Source organism: Dioscorea cayenensis, chromosome 14 (assembly GCF_009730915.1).
Source record: "Dioscorea cayenensis subsp. rotundata cultivar TDr96_F1 chromosome 14, TDr96_F1_v2_PseudoChromosome.rev07_lg8_w22 25.fasta, whole genome shotgun sequence".
Lineage (NCBI taxonomy): Eukaryota > Viridiplantae > Streptophyta > Magnoliopsida > Dioscoreales > Dioscoreaceae > Dioscorea > Dioscorea cayenensis.
Genome location: NC_052484.1, coordinates 19,111,871 through 19,128,063, shown reverse-complemented (window position 1 = coordinate 19,128,063; position 16,193 = coordinate 19,111,871). Strand labels below are relative to the sequence as shown.

General features: G+C 31.9%; 2 protein-coding genes across 2 annotated transcripts; both read left to right on the top strand.

Moving 5' to 3' along the window:
- The first annotated feature begins 79 nt into the window (after positions 1-79).
- LOC120275509 (probable serine/threonine-protein kinase PBL21) lies at positions 80-5,836 on the top strand. The gene is made up of 5 exons (XM_039282117.1): positions 80-604; positions 678-838; positions 922-1,111; positions 4,437-4,828; positions 5,192-5,836. The coding sequence occupies exons 1-5, from the start codon at positions 526-528 to the stop codon at positions 5,492-5,494; spliced, it is 1,125 nt and encodes a 374-aa protein (XP_039138051.1). The 5' UTR covers positions 80-525; the 3' UTR covers positions 5,495-5,836.
- A 6,194-nt stretch (positions 5,837-12,030) lies between these two features.
- On the top strand, positions 12,031-15,304 carry LOC120275814 (probable serine/threonine-protein kinase PIX13). Its single transcript, XM_039282525.1, has 6 exons — positions 12,031-12,245; positions 12,765-13,093; positions 13,771-13,906; positions 13,980-14,116; positions 14,336-14,459; positions 14,764-15,304. Exons 1-6 carry the CDS (start codon positions 12,179-12,181, stop codon positions 15,111-15,113), a joined length of 1,143 nt encoding a protein of 380 aa, XP_039138459.1. The 5' UTR covers positions 12,031-12,178; the 3' UTR covers positions 15,114-15,304.
- Positions 15,305-16,193: the final 889 nt, after the last annotated feature.

The window sequence follows — 16,193 nt, the reverse complement described above, 5'->3', positions numbered from 1 at the left end:
ATATTAAAAAAAAAAAAGGTGGAATAAAGCCCACCCCCACCCGTCACTATCATCTCATTGATTTCGGCCACGCGGGAACGCACGCTCTTTCTCTCTCTTCTCCCGAGTCACCAAAACCAAGCCTTTCATCGCTCTCCAAATATGGAATCCCATCAAATGCTCTTCCTCCTCATCCACGCCGGAGCAACACCACCACCATCGCCGACAACGAGAACCGCACCGCCAGATCCATCCATCAAGACCTCGATTCCTCTTTCCTTCTTGGAAACGCCCAACCGTCATCACCGCCCAAAGCGGAGCCATAAACGGAAACCATACTCTATATGGAAACCAGCTTTCTATTTCACTTTCTATATCTCGCTCTATATATATACTTTTTGCCCAGTTGAGCTTGATCTTCAGGAATGCCGGTGTCCCCTCCGCTTGGTGTCGGCGGTGGTGGCGTGGAGGAGAGCGGAGGGGAGAGGTAGAGGTGGTGTCGGGTTTTTCTAGGGTTTTTTTTTGGGGGTTGAGATCTGATTGAGGATGAGTTGCTTTTCTTGCTTTGGTACTGGGAAAAAGGATTTGAGGATTCGGATCGATGATGGCCGTGCGGGTTCGAATGGTGAGATGGTTTTTGTGATTGGGTTTTTTAGGGTTTTGTTGAGGGTTTTAGGGTTTTATGATTTTTCGTGCAGAAAATGGGAGGGCTTTGGTTGGTGGGAGAGACAATGGGGATGGTGCAAAGAGTTTTACTTTCAGAGATCTGGCGATCGCCACACAGAATTTCAGAGAAGAGAATAAGATTGGACAGGGAGGGTTTGGGAGCGTTTTTAAGGGCCGTCTCGGTGCTAATCAGGTGATTATCGGTTTGAGTTTTTGTGGATTTGTTGATTAGATCTGACTTTTTGATTGTATTTTTTGTTTCTGAATCGTGATTAGACTGTTGCGATCAAACAATTGAATCGAGAAGGCATGCAAGGGAGTAAAGAATTTCTTATGGAGGTTCTTATGCTGATCGTGCTCAGACATGCCAATCTTGTTAGTCTAATCGGATTCTGTGCTGAAGGGGATGAAAGACTTTTGGTGTATGAGTATATGCCGAAAGGAAGTTTGGAGGATCATTTGTTTGGTAATCTTTTGTTTTGTGGGCCTTTTGATGTTCCTGAATACTGTTACCTCTATTAATCCGCAGTTGGTTTTTAACTGTTGTTTTGAATGCTTACTTTCATCGCTGGATCTTGTTTGTAGTTTTGGTAATCTAGGATTTGTATTGTTTGGTTAGTAGTTTATGTCGTTGGAAATGTAGTATTTCTTGGATATTGTATGACAGGAAGAAGGAAGAAAGAGTATGGCTTATTGTTTGATAATCGGTTCTGACCAGTTGTTTGTTGCTCTCTCTGTCTGTAGCTCCTGTAAGTTGGAATATACTAACATTCTTTATGGTTCCTAGATTGGTTCAGGTCTGAAACCAAACTTAGAATGGCGTCTTGATTTCACTTTATGTTTATATAAATGATAATTTTCATCATCTTATGAAGTGTATTCAATTTGGAATTGTGATATTCTATCATTTGTAGTTTTGTACCTTGAGAAAGACACATGGATGTGGACAAGTGAAAGAGAGATGCTTATTAAACTACCACTCAGCCATTGTAGTACTTGCTGAATATATGCTTGAGTCATTTACTTGTGTAATATCCCAATTATGAACTCTTTTGACCTCCCCTGGCATACCGTTCTTGTAAATTAATGCTCCAAACATGGCATGCTTGGTTTAAATGTACTCAAGGATGCATGATCAGTTTGCTTAGATGTTTCAGTTGCTTTGTCCTTTCTTTCGTTTAACATGTAAATATTCTAATTGCCTTACTGTTTGTTCTGCTTTCTTTTTCATTCTTTGTGGAAACAAAACAAAAATTTCATATTTGTATTGCTAGAGGAAATGTTTTTTTTCATTTTACTGGTTTGTTACTCTAAAGATTGTTTTCAAGTTTGGAAGCATACTTGTTTTGGAAAATTGAATAGTACAATATGGAAATTCTTTCCTAAAATGAACAGCAAAAATTGAAAAGTATCTTCTTGAGCAATCAGTCCATCCTGTGAACTTGGTCTCTGGATAAGAATTTTGGAGGACATGATCTTTTAATATCTTCCTTTCTTCAATCGCCTCATTTGATACCGATATCCATTTGAGATAAAATGAGTGCTGAATTACAGAAGTCCTTAATCCTATGTTGCTCATAAACAAATGAGCAAGCATAGTTGGTCTTTTAAGACATGCACATGAAACACTTTCAAAATAGTTCATAACAAACTGAAAATAAAACAATATGTTTCTAAAATTTGAAAGCATATGGACAGTTCATTTTCAAACTAGAAATGCTTGTATTTTTTAGGAGCGTCCAAGTCTCTAAGAGCAATGATTTTTGTTTTGTTTTGTTTTTGTTTTTTTTTTCTTTTTTTAATCTTGATTTTGTTCGTGAAGTTTTCTGTTTGCTTCTAAGCTGATGAGTTGCAGATTAATGATTAGATACTATTTTGGTAGCTATTGAATTTTCGAATTAGCATTAATTGAGACATATGTAATATTATATGCTGTTATGCTGATTTTCCTTGTAGGACTGTTCAATCAATTAATTCTTGATTTATTAAATATTGATATTCGAAATTCTGTATGGATTTGTAAGATCTAAGAGTAGGTAAGCAGCCTGCATTTGTTTATTTTTTTCATTATCACAGGTTACGAGTCACTTATCTAGAGTGCCAAATAAACATTTTTGGAAGTTGTGGTATGTATTTTTATTCCTGGGAGTTGTCAAGGCAACTCGACTTCCAGTTGTCTACTTATCTAGGCAGTATTGATCCTAAGAAGTTATACAGGAACCGTTCAAAATTCTTGTTATTTGAAAGATATTGTCAAAGCTTTTAAAAATTTTTTAATAAGAAATGATCAGTACCTTAATTCAAGCATGAGTAAAGTCCATAATGAGTAGTTGTTTACATGTATGCCAAGGATTGAAGTATGCCATCTTTATAGGATCAAAACATTCTATATGTGATTTGTTGGGTTTGATTTGGGTCTTCACAACTAATTGCTTGATTAGTTGTTAGATAGAAGTCAATAATTGATTGGCTAATTAATGTTGAAGTGTACATCTTCAATTGAGGTATGTGGTTGGTAGCTTAGCTATTCATTGATGCGTTGGTAGTTACAAGCCAGATGTCAATCCATGATTACATACACTAATGCTTAAAAATGATGAAATGATTCTTTTTCATAAAATTGTCTTGTGAGTAATTATTAATTATCAAACGGACATAGCTATTCATCCTGATGCCTTTCAGTTGCTTAGTGGTAGAGCAATCAACTATGCAAAGTTATTAGCATATCAAGATATATTGGAGCCAATTGAAGCAAGCCTGTTTTGAAGCGCATATTCACCAAGCTCCTTATCTATATGCTGGCACTTATTTGCTGGTGGCCTACCTCATTAGTAGACTTAGATGTTCTAACAACGAATAATGTGAATTGTTTGATCTATAGTTGATTGTAACTGTACATGATTGTATGATTTCAAATTTCTCTTATACTCTCTTTATGTTGATGCCCTTTTCATTCGATTCAAAGTTTTCAATGCCAGCTTTTTTTATATTTTATTTTATTTATTTTTATAAATTTTGATTTCTATTAACCATTAATTTATAATCTTTTCTCTAATCAAAATTGAGTTAAACATGTTTCTAGAATTGGTCCTCAGCCATTAAAGTCTTAAATTGTTTTGTTAAACTTGTGAGTAGGCTATTTATGTACAAAATTGGCATTTAAGTACTGAATCTATATATGGACAGGGTTATCTATTTTCTTCATTCTCTAATTAATTCCCTTGTCTAATGCGGAACAGCAAGCCATCTTGGGATGCCCACAAATACTGTTTGAATTTAAAGTAGTAATAATTTATTGTACGATTAGGCATCTATTACCTTATTTTTTGTGATGCTAAGAAATGATGCCTGGCCTTCGGTCTCTTCATGCTATGCAGCCAAGTAAAAAAAAAATTTCAAGTGATGTGTGTAGTGAAAAAACAAAGAACTGGGAGCATTATTGCTGTAGAACATTACCAAGCCAAAGATTTGCTCATTTAGATCATATACTCATCATTGTCAATAAAAGAAGCTTCTGCTTTAAGCAAGTAGTCATGATATCCTAATTTGAATTTATCAAAGTATTAGGTACAAGAATTATCTAGTTGTTGTCAGTGACATCCTGAAATGGAAAAGGCAGGTAATTATGTAAAGTTTAAAACTTGAATTGGAGAAGTTAAGGAATTTAGTAAATGCTGAATATGCTTGAAGACACGAACTATTATGTAAGCTTGCCATTATTTGGAAAATTACATGTGGATTTTATTTCTATCTTATGCTTTTGACTGACATGTGAAAACTTTTATCTTCAGATTTACCTCCTGACAGACAGCCTCTTGAATGGAACACTCGAATCAAGATTGCTGTTGGTGCTGCTGAAGGGCTCACATATTTGCATGATATAGCAAACCCGCCCGTTATATATCGTGATCTGAAAGCAGCAAACATATTACTGGACAATGACTTCAACCCAAAGCTTTCTGATTTTGGACTTGCAAAACTCGGACCTGTTGGTGATAATACTCATGTTTCAACTAGGGTTATGGGAACATATGGTTACTGTGCTCCAGATTATGCTATGAGTGGCAAGCTCACTCTGAAGTCTGATGTGTACAGTTTTGGTATGCTCCTCCTGGAGTTGATCACTGGAAGGAAGGCTTTTGACTCTTCGAGACCTGGCTCGGAACAAAAGTTGATTAACTGGGTAAGTCAAATGCATCTTCTAGATTTCTTTTTGTGATTAATAGTGTCTGAGTAATGCTGTGTATCTGCTGATCTATATATTTATGATTTTTCTCCATGCTTACCTGCTTGAGATTTTCTCTTTATAATTATGCTTGTTCCTTATTTTTTCAAAAGAAATCAGTACTTTTGCTCTTTGATCAATTGATTGAGATTTGCTAATTAAAATTAAAATGTCATAGCCCTATGATCATATTAGGTGTTTTGACACTAGATGAGAGACATCATTGATATAAATACTTTCCAGATTGACATATATACACTGAAATTTTGGCTTCCATTTTTGTCTCGTAAACTTAAAAACTTCCATTCTCTTTTGCTTCAGGCACGCCCATTTCTCAATGACAGGAGAAGGTTCAACCGACTTCCTGATCCACTACTTCAAGGCCGCTATCCTCATCGCCCATTTCACCAGCTGGTTGTGATCACCTCAATGTGTCTCCAGGAGCAGCCCCATGTCCGCCCCATCATCCGTGATGTGGTTGTGGCCCTGAATCATGTGGCAGCACAACCCTACGTCTCTGATGTCCGCAGCCCCAATCCACCATCATCACCAATGAATGCCGGCCGCAGGTCTCCCCAACCATGTTCACCAAGGAGGGCTCCCCGTACTCCCTCAAGGCGGTAAAAAGAAAAGAGTCAATCAAGGGAAAAGGTTTCAATTATAGATAAAACTGGCAATTTAGGCAGATCAACGTAGACAGATCAACATAGACAGACCTTGATAGGACCAGGTGGATGGAGATCATAATCCAATTTGATTTATTCTGTCCTGGCTGAGGCCAACTGCTTATACTCTGGAAAGCATTCAAGCTAGTGTTGTTGCATTCATAAATCAAGAGGTTTGCTTTCCTATTCTTGCATCATTTACTTTGTGGTCAGGCGTAGATCCACCTGTTTAGTTTTCCAGGTCTTAAAATCATTATATATGTATATATATATATATTAATATATATTTGCATATTTATGCTGATGAAACAGGTGCCAGGTTTTGTGGCGAATGATGATGCTATTTGCATGAACTAGTATTACCAAATAGTGGTGTTAGCTCATTGATAGCCATTGATTTTTTTTTTTGTTTCTTTGTGATCTTTAGATGACTTGTTGAATGGTTATCAATGAGTTAGGAAAATTTATTTGGTAAGTCTAATTTGTACAAATAGCCGTTTGTGAAGTTTGTGAAGTTCTAACGCAGAAAATTCAGCATATATATATATATATATATAGATGTCTCACAATAACCGTTAGATCACCATCTAACGGTTTTTTTTAATATAAATATAATCCCAGAGTTGTGGTTAGCATCACTAATTCCATTTTTCGGGGTTAGAAATGAAACAATAGGCGTTAAATGGGTAATCTAACGGTTGTTGTGGAGGTATTTTTTTAGATATGTCTCTAGAAAATGTATTGTTATATATATATATATATATATATATATATGGTTGTTAATTGATTTATGCATTCAGAGTTGTGAGATCAAAATCAAAGAATATGAATGTCTCGTTATGGTTGTATGGGGATAATCTACTGTTTAATTTTTGAGATTAAATTGCATAGATTTATTGGCAGGATATATTTTATCATGAAATTCACATCTATTAATTTGAGTATTTAATTTAAATTTTTTAAAACTAACACAAAATATACCCACCATTATATATATATATATATATATATATGTATCAAGACAAAATAAAACGTTAGAATAATGAAAATTTATATCACTGATATCAGCAAATAATCTTATAATCTTAAACCTAAAATTTAGGTTTAAAATTTCAATGCATCAAATCCAAGCCCAAACCTCACCATTAAAATAAAAACCATTCATAAATCTGATTGGTCTGACCATTCAAACCCACACACAACACGTACCACACATTTATTTCCAAATATTTTCAATTTTTTACATCAATTACATAAAACATCCAATAGTTAAAATCACACATGTCAAAGTTAATAAAATAATAAAATGGGAATGACTTATCCTCTCTCTCTCCTTTATTCTCTTGAAGAACAAAAGTGAATTGACTTTTTTTCCAACCCAACATGTTTCATCTCAAGATAACAAACAAATATGACACATTAAAATAAATATATACTTTTAAAAACAGTAAAAAAAATATTTCAGATTTTAAAACATGTGAAAAAGATTCAAGCAATTAGTAGCATTTGAACTTATTACAAAAAAAAGTGTGAAACAATTAAAATATTTTAAATTTAAAATTCATTAAAAATAATAATAGTAACATATCATTGATTATAGATATAGACCCGTAGTTTAAATTTTTTATCCCTAATTAAAAGTGTTTAAGTTGGATAATTAATTCTCAGTCCGTACACACACCCCTAATATATATATATATATATATATATATATATATAACACTTGTAACTTTGGAAAAACAAAAAAATTGACTTTCCAAATTTCAGCATGAATTCAGTGCGGGCAAATTACAATTGCGTGTTCGCCGAAATGCATTGTAGCAGGTGGCAAAATGCCATTTTAGTCAATATTCTTCCAAGAAATTTATTTGTGAACAGACACATATAACAACTTGACAGTTGACACCAACATACTCACCTAAATTTGTGACATGTGTCAAGTTATTAATTTTAATTATATTTTTTATTCAAGTCAATGCTAAAAGGCCAGCCGTTTTAATTTAAACCTGTTCAAATTTGACACAAAAACAATTGAGTCCATAGATATTTAAAATGAAAAATTTAATTATAAATATATCTAAATCCCAGTTTTAGTTTCTGACTTGAATTTAGTATTAATATTTTTAAAAAATTTAAAATTTTTATAACATAACATTTATATTATATTATCATAATGGTTTAGTGGTGATTCGAAATTAAATTATTAATTAATTATATAATGGAACTTTCACAAGAACTGCACTTTTAAAAGAATATAAAAAAAATTCTTTTTTTTTAATGGATAGCAACTTTTTAAAGCATAATCTTCCAATAAAAATGATTATATATAGAAAACATCAACTACGTTCGTAGGAATGTCTGTAGTTCAGCACAATATCAATCAGGGTGCTACAGTGAGACCTAAGCATGGGTTTAGTTGGATTGATTAGTTTTGTTTATAAATATTTCCTATAGATCTAGTAGAAATAGGGTTGGATGGTTCAGATTGGTTCAGCTACTGTACATAAAATTGATTGAACTGTTTAGATCAAATCACTCATAAGCAAATATTTCTGGTAGATCTAGTAAAAATAGGGTTAAATGATTCAACCTCTTAAAGTTAAAAATATATTTACAAACATCATATATATATATATATATATTTCTTTTTTAATAAATTATTAAGATATAAATTCCAAAACCCATTTATTTAAAAATTTTAAGCTTATTCATTACCATGCTTGTTGAAAATAACAATATATTATATATATATATTTATATATTGAAGAGAAAGAACAAGCAAATATTTAAGTACCTACAATGAAATTCATGTTGAAATCTTGCATAAAAATCCATCAATAGTCATAAATCAAAGCAATAAATCTTGAAAGACTTCAGACCATTGAACAAGTCAAAGCATCATTTTCAACTTCTTTTCACATTAAATCTTTCACTACAATAACTAAAATGATTAATTTTAAAATAGATTGATTATTTTTATTAAGAAAAAAAAAACCAAAACTGTTAAGAATATAATATAAATGTAAAGATAATAATAAGAATAGAGATGTAAAAAATTTACCAAAAATCCTTCAAAATTCACCTCTTCTTTTCTTCCCTCTTCTTTATTTCTTTATTTCTCTCTTTTCCTTCTCTTCTTTTATCCCAAATTATACAAATGAGGGGTATTTATAGGGTTACAAGAGTTGAATGAACGGTCATGATCGATTTGATCCGACGGTCCAAAATATCCTGGTTGGTGGAATAATAACAGTACTGGCGGCTGCTATAGTACCATATGGGCGGCTGCTACAGTGTTTTCTAGATGGTTGTTGCAGTAATACAGTCTGCTACAGTGATTTACTGCACTAGGCATCCATTATAATATTTATTTATAACAAAAACTTAATTTTTATCTCTTTTTAACTCAACTATATATATATATATATCATAATTAACAAGAATTAAACATAACTTTGGGTACCAACCAAACCGAATCAAGTTATTATATTACACAATCCCAACTTTATTGAATGTAACTCCCACATTACATTACAAGAACTTTTATTTGATTTGATTTAATTTAATTAAATTTATAAATAATGGTTGTTGAGTCATAGAGCACTTTGAGTTAGAAAGTGATAGACATGATAAATATCAAGAAATCTCTCCCACAAGTGTTTCCTCTCCAACCTCTAATTAAGAAACACTGTTCACTTTTTTGCATTTCAACCATTATACTACCTTGATGGACCTTTTTTTTTTTATAATTTTCTTCTCACAAAAGTCTAGTGTTTGATTTGATTTATTCCATATTTCAAGTTTTTACATGTTTTACACTCTTAATAGATGATAAAGAATATAATATATAGCTTATTAAGGTTGGTGACGCAAGCCACGGGAATGTCATTTAGAATTTGAAAAATCATATATTTAAATCCGACTTTAACACATGATAAATAGCATAAATAGTGTGATTTATCTATTTTATCAAATATAAATAAATAATTAAGTAATTTCATTATAAACCTATATATGAGTTTATGTACAAGCTAGAATTTTTCTAATTTAGTTTATTTTTTTAAAGGATTGAGTTGAATGTGAACTTAATTTAAAAAAGATACATAAAATTTTAAGATTTGTGAATTAGGTATACGTCACAGAATTTTTAATTAATATTAAGATTCAAAAGTCATGTGTTTCCTTAGATTTATTTTTAAAAATTTACATATTAATATTAGTATAAATCAACAAAAAAAAATTTTTAATAACGTAAATAAACCATTGATTTTATACAGAAGTTCAAATTTTTAGTTTTTACATAAGAGTTAATTGCACTATCACTTTTTATTATGACAGTAGTAAAAGAATTATTTATAATGGATAAGGGAAGATGTTTTTAATAAATAATTTATAAAAAAACCAAATAAAATATGTATATATATTGATAAAAGTGAATAAATCATGACTGTTTTAAAAAATCGGAAAGTAAACAAGCTGAAGTAGTACATACCAATACTAACAACCTAAGAAGAAGCAAGGGCAGAGAAAAACAAAAGAACAAGAACAAAAATAAGTGTATCACCAGAGGTGATGCTTTTCTAACAACCACACACTAAAGCAACAAAAGAAGAGAGAACATAGTGGAGCTGATGAAATCTGGCAGAAGGTGATAGAGGTCAACTCTTGATGAAAGAATAGGATATCACTCCTAAGGTGGTTGTGGTGCCGCGGTGTTAGATTGCTCTCTCAAGTAATTATTCCGGAAAACGGAGTTGAGTCTGTACGAGAGTTAAATATGTATACTTTATATTAATGAAAAAAATTATATTACTCAAAAATCTCAAAATAAATAAATAGTTATATATATATATACTTTTCTTTGTATAAATAACTCTTTATTCAAACTCTTATCTGTAATCCACTATGTTGCTCATGTTCCACACATAAAATGCTAACAAAGACAGACTATTGAATGATTGAAAAGAATATTTGCTTGCGTTCATGTCCTGATTAAATTATTAACTTTTCCGAATCTTGGATTAATTTATGTAATTGAAGAAGCTTATCCAAGACATTGGTTGGTATATATATATATGAAAGAGAATTAATAAGTTAGTGCTCTTGGTATAGCACTTATAAGATATAATATTTTAGTTATGAATGGAATGACATACAATGGACTAGGTTCATAATACATGTTTGTGAAGGAATAGCTTTTAGACTAATGACAAAGAAAGGTTCTCAATTGACTATATTTGTTGAGAGATTGGATGATCACTTTATATCTTTAAGTTTGGCTCACTTTTGCTATTTAATTTGATATGATCTTTGGCTCATTAAAAGCTTTGAAAGGGTGTTCTAGATGATAAAGTTGGGGGTGAACTAAGCATGATAAGGGACATATAAGATTGTCCTCAAAATCATGTAAAAATATCATATGTTTAAATAAATTATAAATATACAGTTTTAGATAAATATCAATGAAAAAAGTAACTTAATCACTACCGTAACAATCAAACTATTAAGTTATTTGACTCTCATGCTGGAGGTTGTATGTTTGTTTTTTTTTTTTCTAATGCATAGTTGAGATATTAAAAATATGTGGGTGTATGTGATGACTTGTCCATATTATATAAAAAAGTGCAGCTTAATTTTATTTATTATTATTTTTTAAATAAAAATGGATTTATGCCTTTCAATCCGTTTTGTGTTCAACTATGTCAATTTCATATGTGTCTATTTATATGTTAAATTTATTGTGAACTTTAATTGTACTTTTTTTAAAAATAAATTTAATTTATCTACTTTGAAAAATATATATATATATATATATATATATATATGGGAAAAGGTAATCTACATACATCCCTAGATTACTGTTCTCTAGAGACATTTAATCACAACCGTTAGATCATCATCTAACAGTTGTTTATTTATATAAATACTGTACACTTTTTACCGCTCACGTTACAGTGCGACACTGTAGAATGTGTTTTGAACTGTTCATGATGATCGTAACCATCAAATCTAGAGACGTCTCTAGATTACTGATCCTTCAAAACTCATTCATAAAACAACTACGATCAACAAGCCCAATGAATTATGTTTCCAGCTACAACTCGAACTCCACTTCAATCCTAAAAATTATTAAAAAAAAAAATTATAACTTTCACTTATGTTTAATTAAGGAGTGACAACAACTTGGTATAAAGATTATTCTTATTTTTTTAAGAATAATTTATTATTTATATTTAATATCTAAGACACTAAAGAAACAAACAAATGCAGGGAAAAAGATAGAGTATCAAATTGTCCCAACTTTTACCACCTTAGAGAGTTAAAAAGTGCCGCTTTTTATTATTATTATTATTATTATTATTATTATTATTATTATTATTATTATTATTTATCATAGAGTTGACTTCTAATTCCAAAAGTCAAACTTGTGCTAAAAAGCCCCCACACTCAACATCATCAACAACAAAGCAATGCATATATACACCCTTTCTCATACCTTCCATTTCCACACAACTTCTCCTATCTTTCCTTCCTCTCTTCACTCTCTTCTCATGCTTTGCTTCTTAGCTTCATATAGAGACCAAAAAGGGAGGTAGACAAAGAGCAAAGCTAACAAGAGTGTGAGAAAGAGTGAAAGAAAGAGATGGGGAACTGTTTTGGTTCTCCTGTGAAATCCATCAGCCCCAGCAGCACTAGAGCTTCAAGCCCAGGTATATTTCTTACTCATACTCTTGTAAAAGTTCAAGTTTTGTTCTTCTTTTCTTTGTCTTAAATGGATTCTGGTTGCCCTTTCTGTTTTCCCTTTGTATCTTTTAGGTATTCATAGAAATGGCTGGATTTCATTTGTTTTGCTTCTCTTTATTCATTCTTAGTTTCTGTGTTTCAGAATACTCATTTCCTTCATGTTTGATATGTTTTGATACAGAATCAAGTTGTTTTTTCTCCAAAAGCTCAAATTTTGATAGAACGTTCTATTTTGTCTATGTGTGTTTGTTTCTCTAATTCTCTAAGTTTGGGAAATTTGCTGATGGTTCTATGTATGAATCAGAGAATGATAGTTCAATGTGGTCTAGATTTTTTAGAAGGATTGCCATCAAAATCCCTTTTTTTTCAACCTTGATGTAGATCTTGTTATCTGATTCTTGATGTATAATTTGTTATCTCAAATTGGTATTTTTCTATTCTAAGATGTTATATAGAAGATGATTGTCCTGTTGTCCTTGTATCAGTGGCTTCAAGAAGGCAAGCTAATAGCAGCTTTTCGACCACCGGAAAGCTTTCAAGTATCAGTAGTAGTTTTGATATGAGCTGCGAGGAAGTGTGCTTGGAGGGGCAGATATTGGAGTCCCCAAATCTTCGCACTTTTAGCTTCTCTGAGCTGAAGAGTGCCACAAAGAACTTCAAGGCTGATGCCATTCTTGGAGAAGGCGGTTTCGGAAGGGTGTACAAAGGATGGGTTGAAGAGAAGACTCTCAATCCCACAAAAAGCGGTGTCGGAATAGTTGTTGCAATTAAGAAATTGAATGCTGAGAGTGTTCAAGGTTTTGAACAATGGCAGGTGATTTGCTGAATCCATTCCTGCTTATGCAATTTTCTTCTCTTCTGTTCTTGATTTAGTCTTCTTGTTATGTGAATTTGTGTTTTAGTGTTGATTTTGAAATCTTTTTCTTTTTGTTGATTTTTTCAGTGTTTTATGTCATTTTTATGTCATTTTCTGTCGATCAGGTGGTTGATATGCGGTAATTAAGGAACCGTAGTTTTAATTTTTGTTCTCTAATTCAATAGAATTCAAACAGGATTAATGTGGACTAAGTCCCAACCTTAAACTTGACGCAGAATTGTCGGTAGGTGTGATACCACATTTAATTTTCTAAAAAAATCTATCTATCTTCTTTCTTCCTCTATTATTTATCTATACATAAATCAAGTAGTCAAATTCCTCTATTTCTAAATGTTGGTTTACTTGTTCAATGGCGTATTAATTTAATGTTTCAAAATTTGGCCATTCAACAACCGATAGAAAATGAAATTATATTCTGTTGACAAATTCACTTCTTCATTTCAGCTAAAATCAAGATTTGAGATGTTGAGTACTTTTCAGTTTCCTCTTCCATGCCAATACTGAATTGTAATTATGCTTTCTGAACTACCATACTACTATGCCTTTTGATCTCTAGAGTGGTTTACTGACATGAATGATCGGTTAGTAAATGTTGTTTTTTCTGGTAATTGCAGTCCGAAGTCAATTTTTTAGGCCGGCTGTCGCATCCTAACCTCGTAAAGCTCTTGGGTTATTGCTGGGAAGATAAGGAGCTCCTTCTAGTCTATGAGTTCATGGTAAAAGGAAGCTTAGAAAACCACCTATTTAAAAGTAAGTCCAAAAACAGTTAGTATGAATTAATAATTTGAGCCGATGTTTTATGTTTGTGAATGTATTGCTGCAGGAAATTCAGCTCCACTTTCATGGAGCCTAAGACTAAAGATAGTCTTGGGTGCTGCTCGAGGACTTGCATTCCTACATGCATCAGAGAAACAAATCATCTACCGAGACTTCAAGGCCTCAAACATCCTTCTCGACTCTGTATGTTCTTGACTTTGCCTTATAATCATCGGTTATATGATTTATTACTTTTCTACTAACTATAGAACCATATATTAACAATTAAATTAAGAATACTGAACTATATATTAACGTATTATATCTAGTTATAGTAATTGTATTATAGTGCTAATTAAAGTTAATTTAATAAATTACATTTCTTGGCTTAATTTGTCGCTCATTTTTTCTGTTCTTTTTCAGAACTACAATCCGAAACTCTCTGACTTTGGTCTAGCGAAGAATGGACCGACTGGTGGTGACTCTCATGTCACTACTCGTGTCATGGGTACTTACGGGTACGCAGCACCGGAGTACGTTGCCACAGGTATAATTTCCTCTCTGACTTCACATTAATTCGTCGAAGAAATGATTAGTTTCTCCACCATAGAAAGGCAAACATGTGCTTTGGATCTGATCATATTTATCGGTGGACCACCGACGCACCACCACTGCAAATTGCTCAGTCTTTTTCAATTCTAAGTGTTCCACTGCAAGAGCTTTTTGTATTCTATAGAATGAATGGCTTGTGATTTCAATATTTTCTCTTTACAGCTTGTTGACTGGCATGTGATCTTGTTATTGATTTTGTTTCCGAACTTTTTGTAACATATGTTTCATGTGTCAATTAGGACATCTATATGTGAAGAGTGACGTATACGGGTTCGGAGTAGTGCTACTCGAAATGCTCTCAGGTCAGCGAGCACTCGATACGAGTCGGCCCAGTGGACAGCACAACTTGGTAGATTGGGCAAAACCATACCTTTCAGACCGGCGAAAAGTTTCCCGTCTTATGGATCCCCGGTTCGAGGGACATTATTCATCGAAGGGAGCTCTAATGGCAGCTCAGCTTACTCTTAACTGCATTGCAGTTGATCCGAAAAAACGACCTTCGATGAAAATTGTTGTTGAGATTCTTGAACAGATTGAAGCCATTGGTGGCAGAGCAAAGGAATCTAAGAAAGGTCATGCAAGTCATTAGAATGATCATGTTCTTCACAGATTCAATGCAAATAAACCACTAGAACTTTGTAATCTAAATTTTCCTTTTTTTTTAATCATTTTGTTCAGTGTTCACAGGTAAATTTAATATGTTCACAATGTGCAAGTGATCCTTGTTTCTGAGAAACTGAAGAGCAACTTAATTAGTGAGTGTTTTGGTTGGTCCTTCCAATTTATTATAAATGATTATGTTTTTAATGATTAATTTAACTAGCTATTAGAATATTTAATTAGTATGAATAAAATTATCTATGAGATTAAATAAACTTAACATTTAGACAAAAACTCGAAAATTTAATCTGATGACAGTATGAATCACCAACCTTCAATTTTTATTTTTTTAAAAAATGGATAAATTATGAAATTCTCAAATTCATTGAAAAAAACAAACATACAACACCCATGAGGTAAGAATAGTATACGTTGGTACACAGAAGTAAGTTAAGAGGAAGGAAGGAGTGCAAAAAGAAAAACAGTCCACTAATAATACTGGAGACAAAAACAAAAACAAATAATACTGGAGACAGAAAAAAAAAGAGGGAATAGAAAATCAAAATAAACAAGACAACAAAATAAATTCTAGTGGACCAAGGGGAAGGGGAAGGTTCATATATAATAAGCAGCTTCATATTTTTTTTATCTTATATATATATATATATATATATAATATACTCATAAAAGTTTCTCCCTCTAATAAGAAGCCCAAATTGATCAGCTGAAATACTTCTTAATATTTCTTGTACACTACATAGTTTATAGATTTATTTCTTTATATGATTTTTTTTGAATTTCCAATTTCAATCAGTTATGAATATATATATATATATATATATATATATAGACTTAGAATACACATTAATCAATATAATTATTATATGCGTAATTATGATCTGGTTTCTTCAAGGGGTCAAGTCTAGAAATTAAAAACCTTTTATTATAAAACTTTTAAGATGATTCATCCAATTTTATAACAAAAGAAATGAAAATAATCAAAGTCATCAAACACCAAACACAATCAACTAATTAACATGTTCAACTTAATTATAACAAACAACACATT

Coding starts and splice junctions, on each gene's coding strand:
- LOC120275814 (XM_039282525.1), top strand. CDS start 12,179: ATGGGGAACTGTTTTGGTTCTCCTGTGAAATCCATCAGCCCCAGCAGC. Junction 13,094..13,770: donor AAGGTTTTGAACAATGGCAG/GTGATTTGCTGA, acceptor TGGTAATTGCAG/TCCGAAGTCAATTTTTTAGG. Junction 14,460..14,763: donor ACCGGAGTACGTTGCCACAG/GTATAATTTCCT, acceptor TGTGTCAATTAG/GACATCTATATGTGAAGAGT.
- LOC120275509 (XM_039282117.1), top strand. CDS start 526: ATGAGTTGCTTTTCTTGCTTTGGTACTGGGAAAAAGGATTTGAGGATT. Junction 1,112..4,436: donor TTTGGAGGATCATTTGTTTG/GTAATCTTTTGT, acceptor TTTTATCTTCAG/ATTTACCTCCTGACAGACAG. Junction 4,829..5,191: donor AACAAAAGTTGATTAACTGG/GTAAGTCAAATG, acceptor CTTTTGCTTCAG/GCACGCCCATTTCTCAATGA.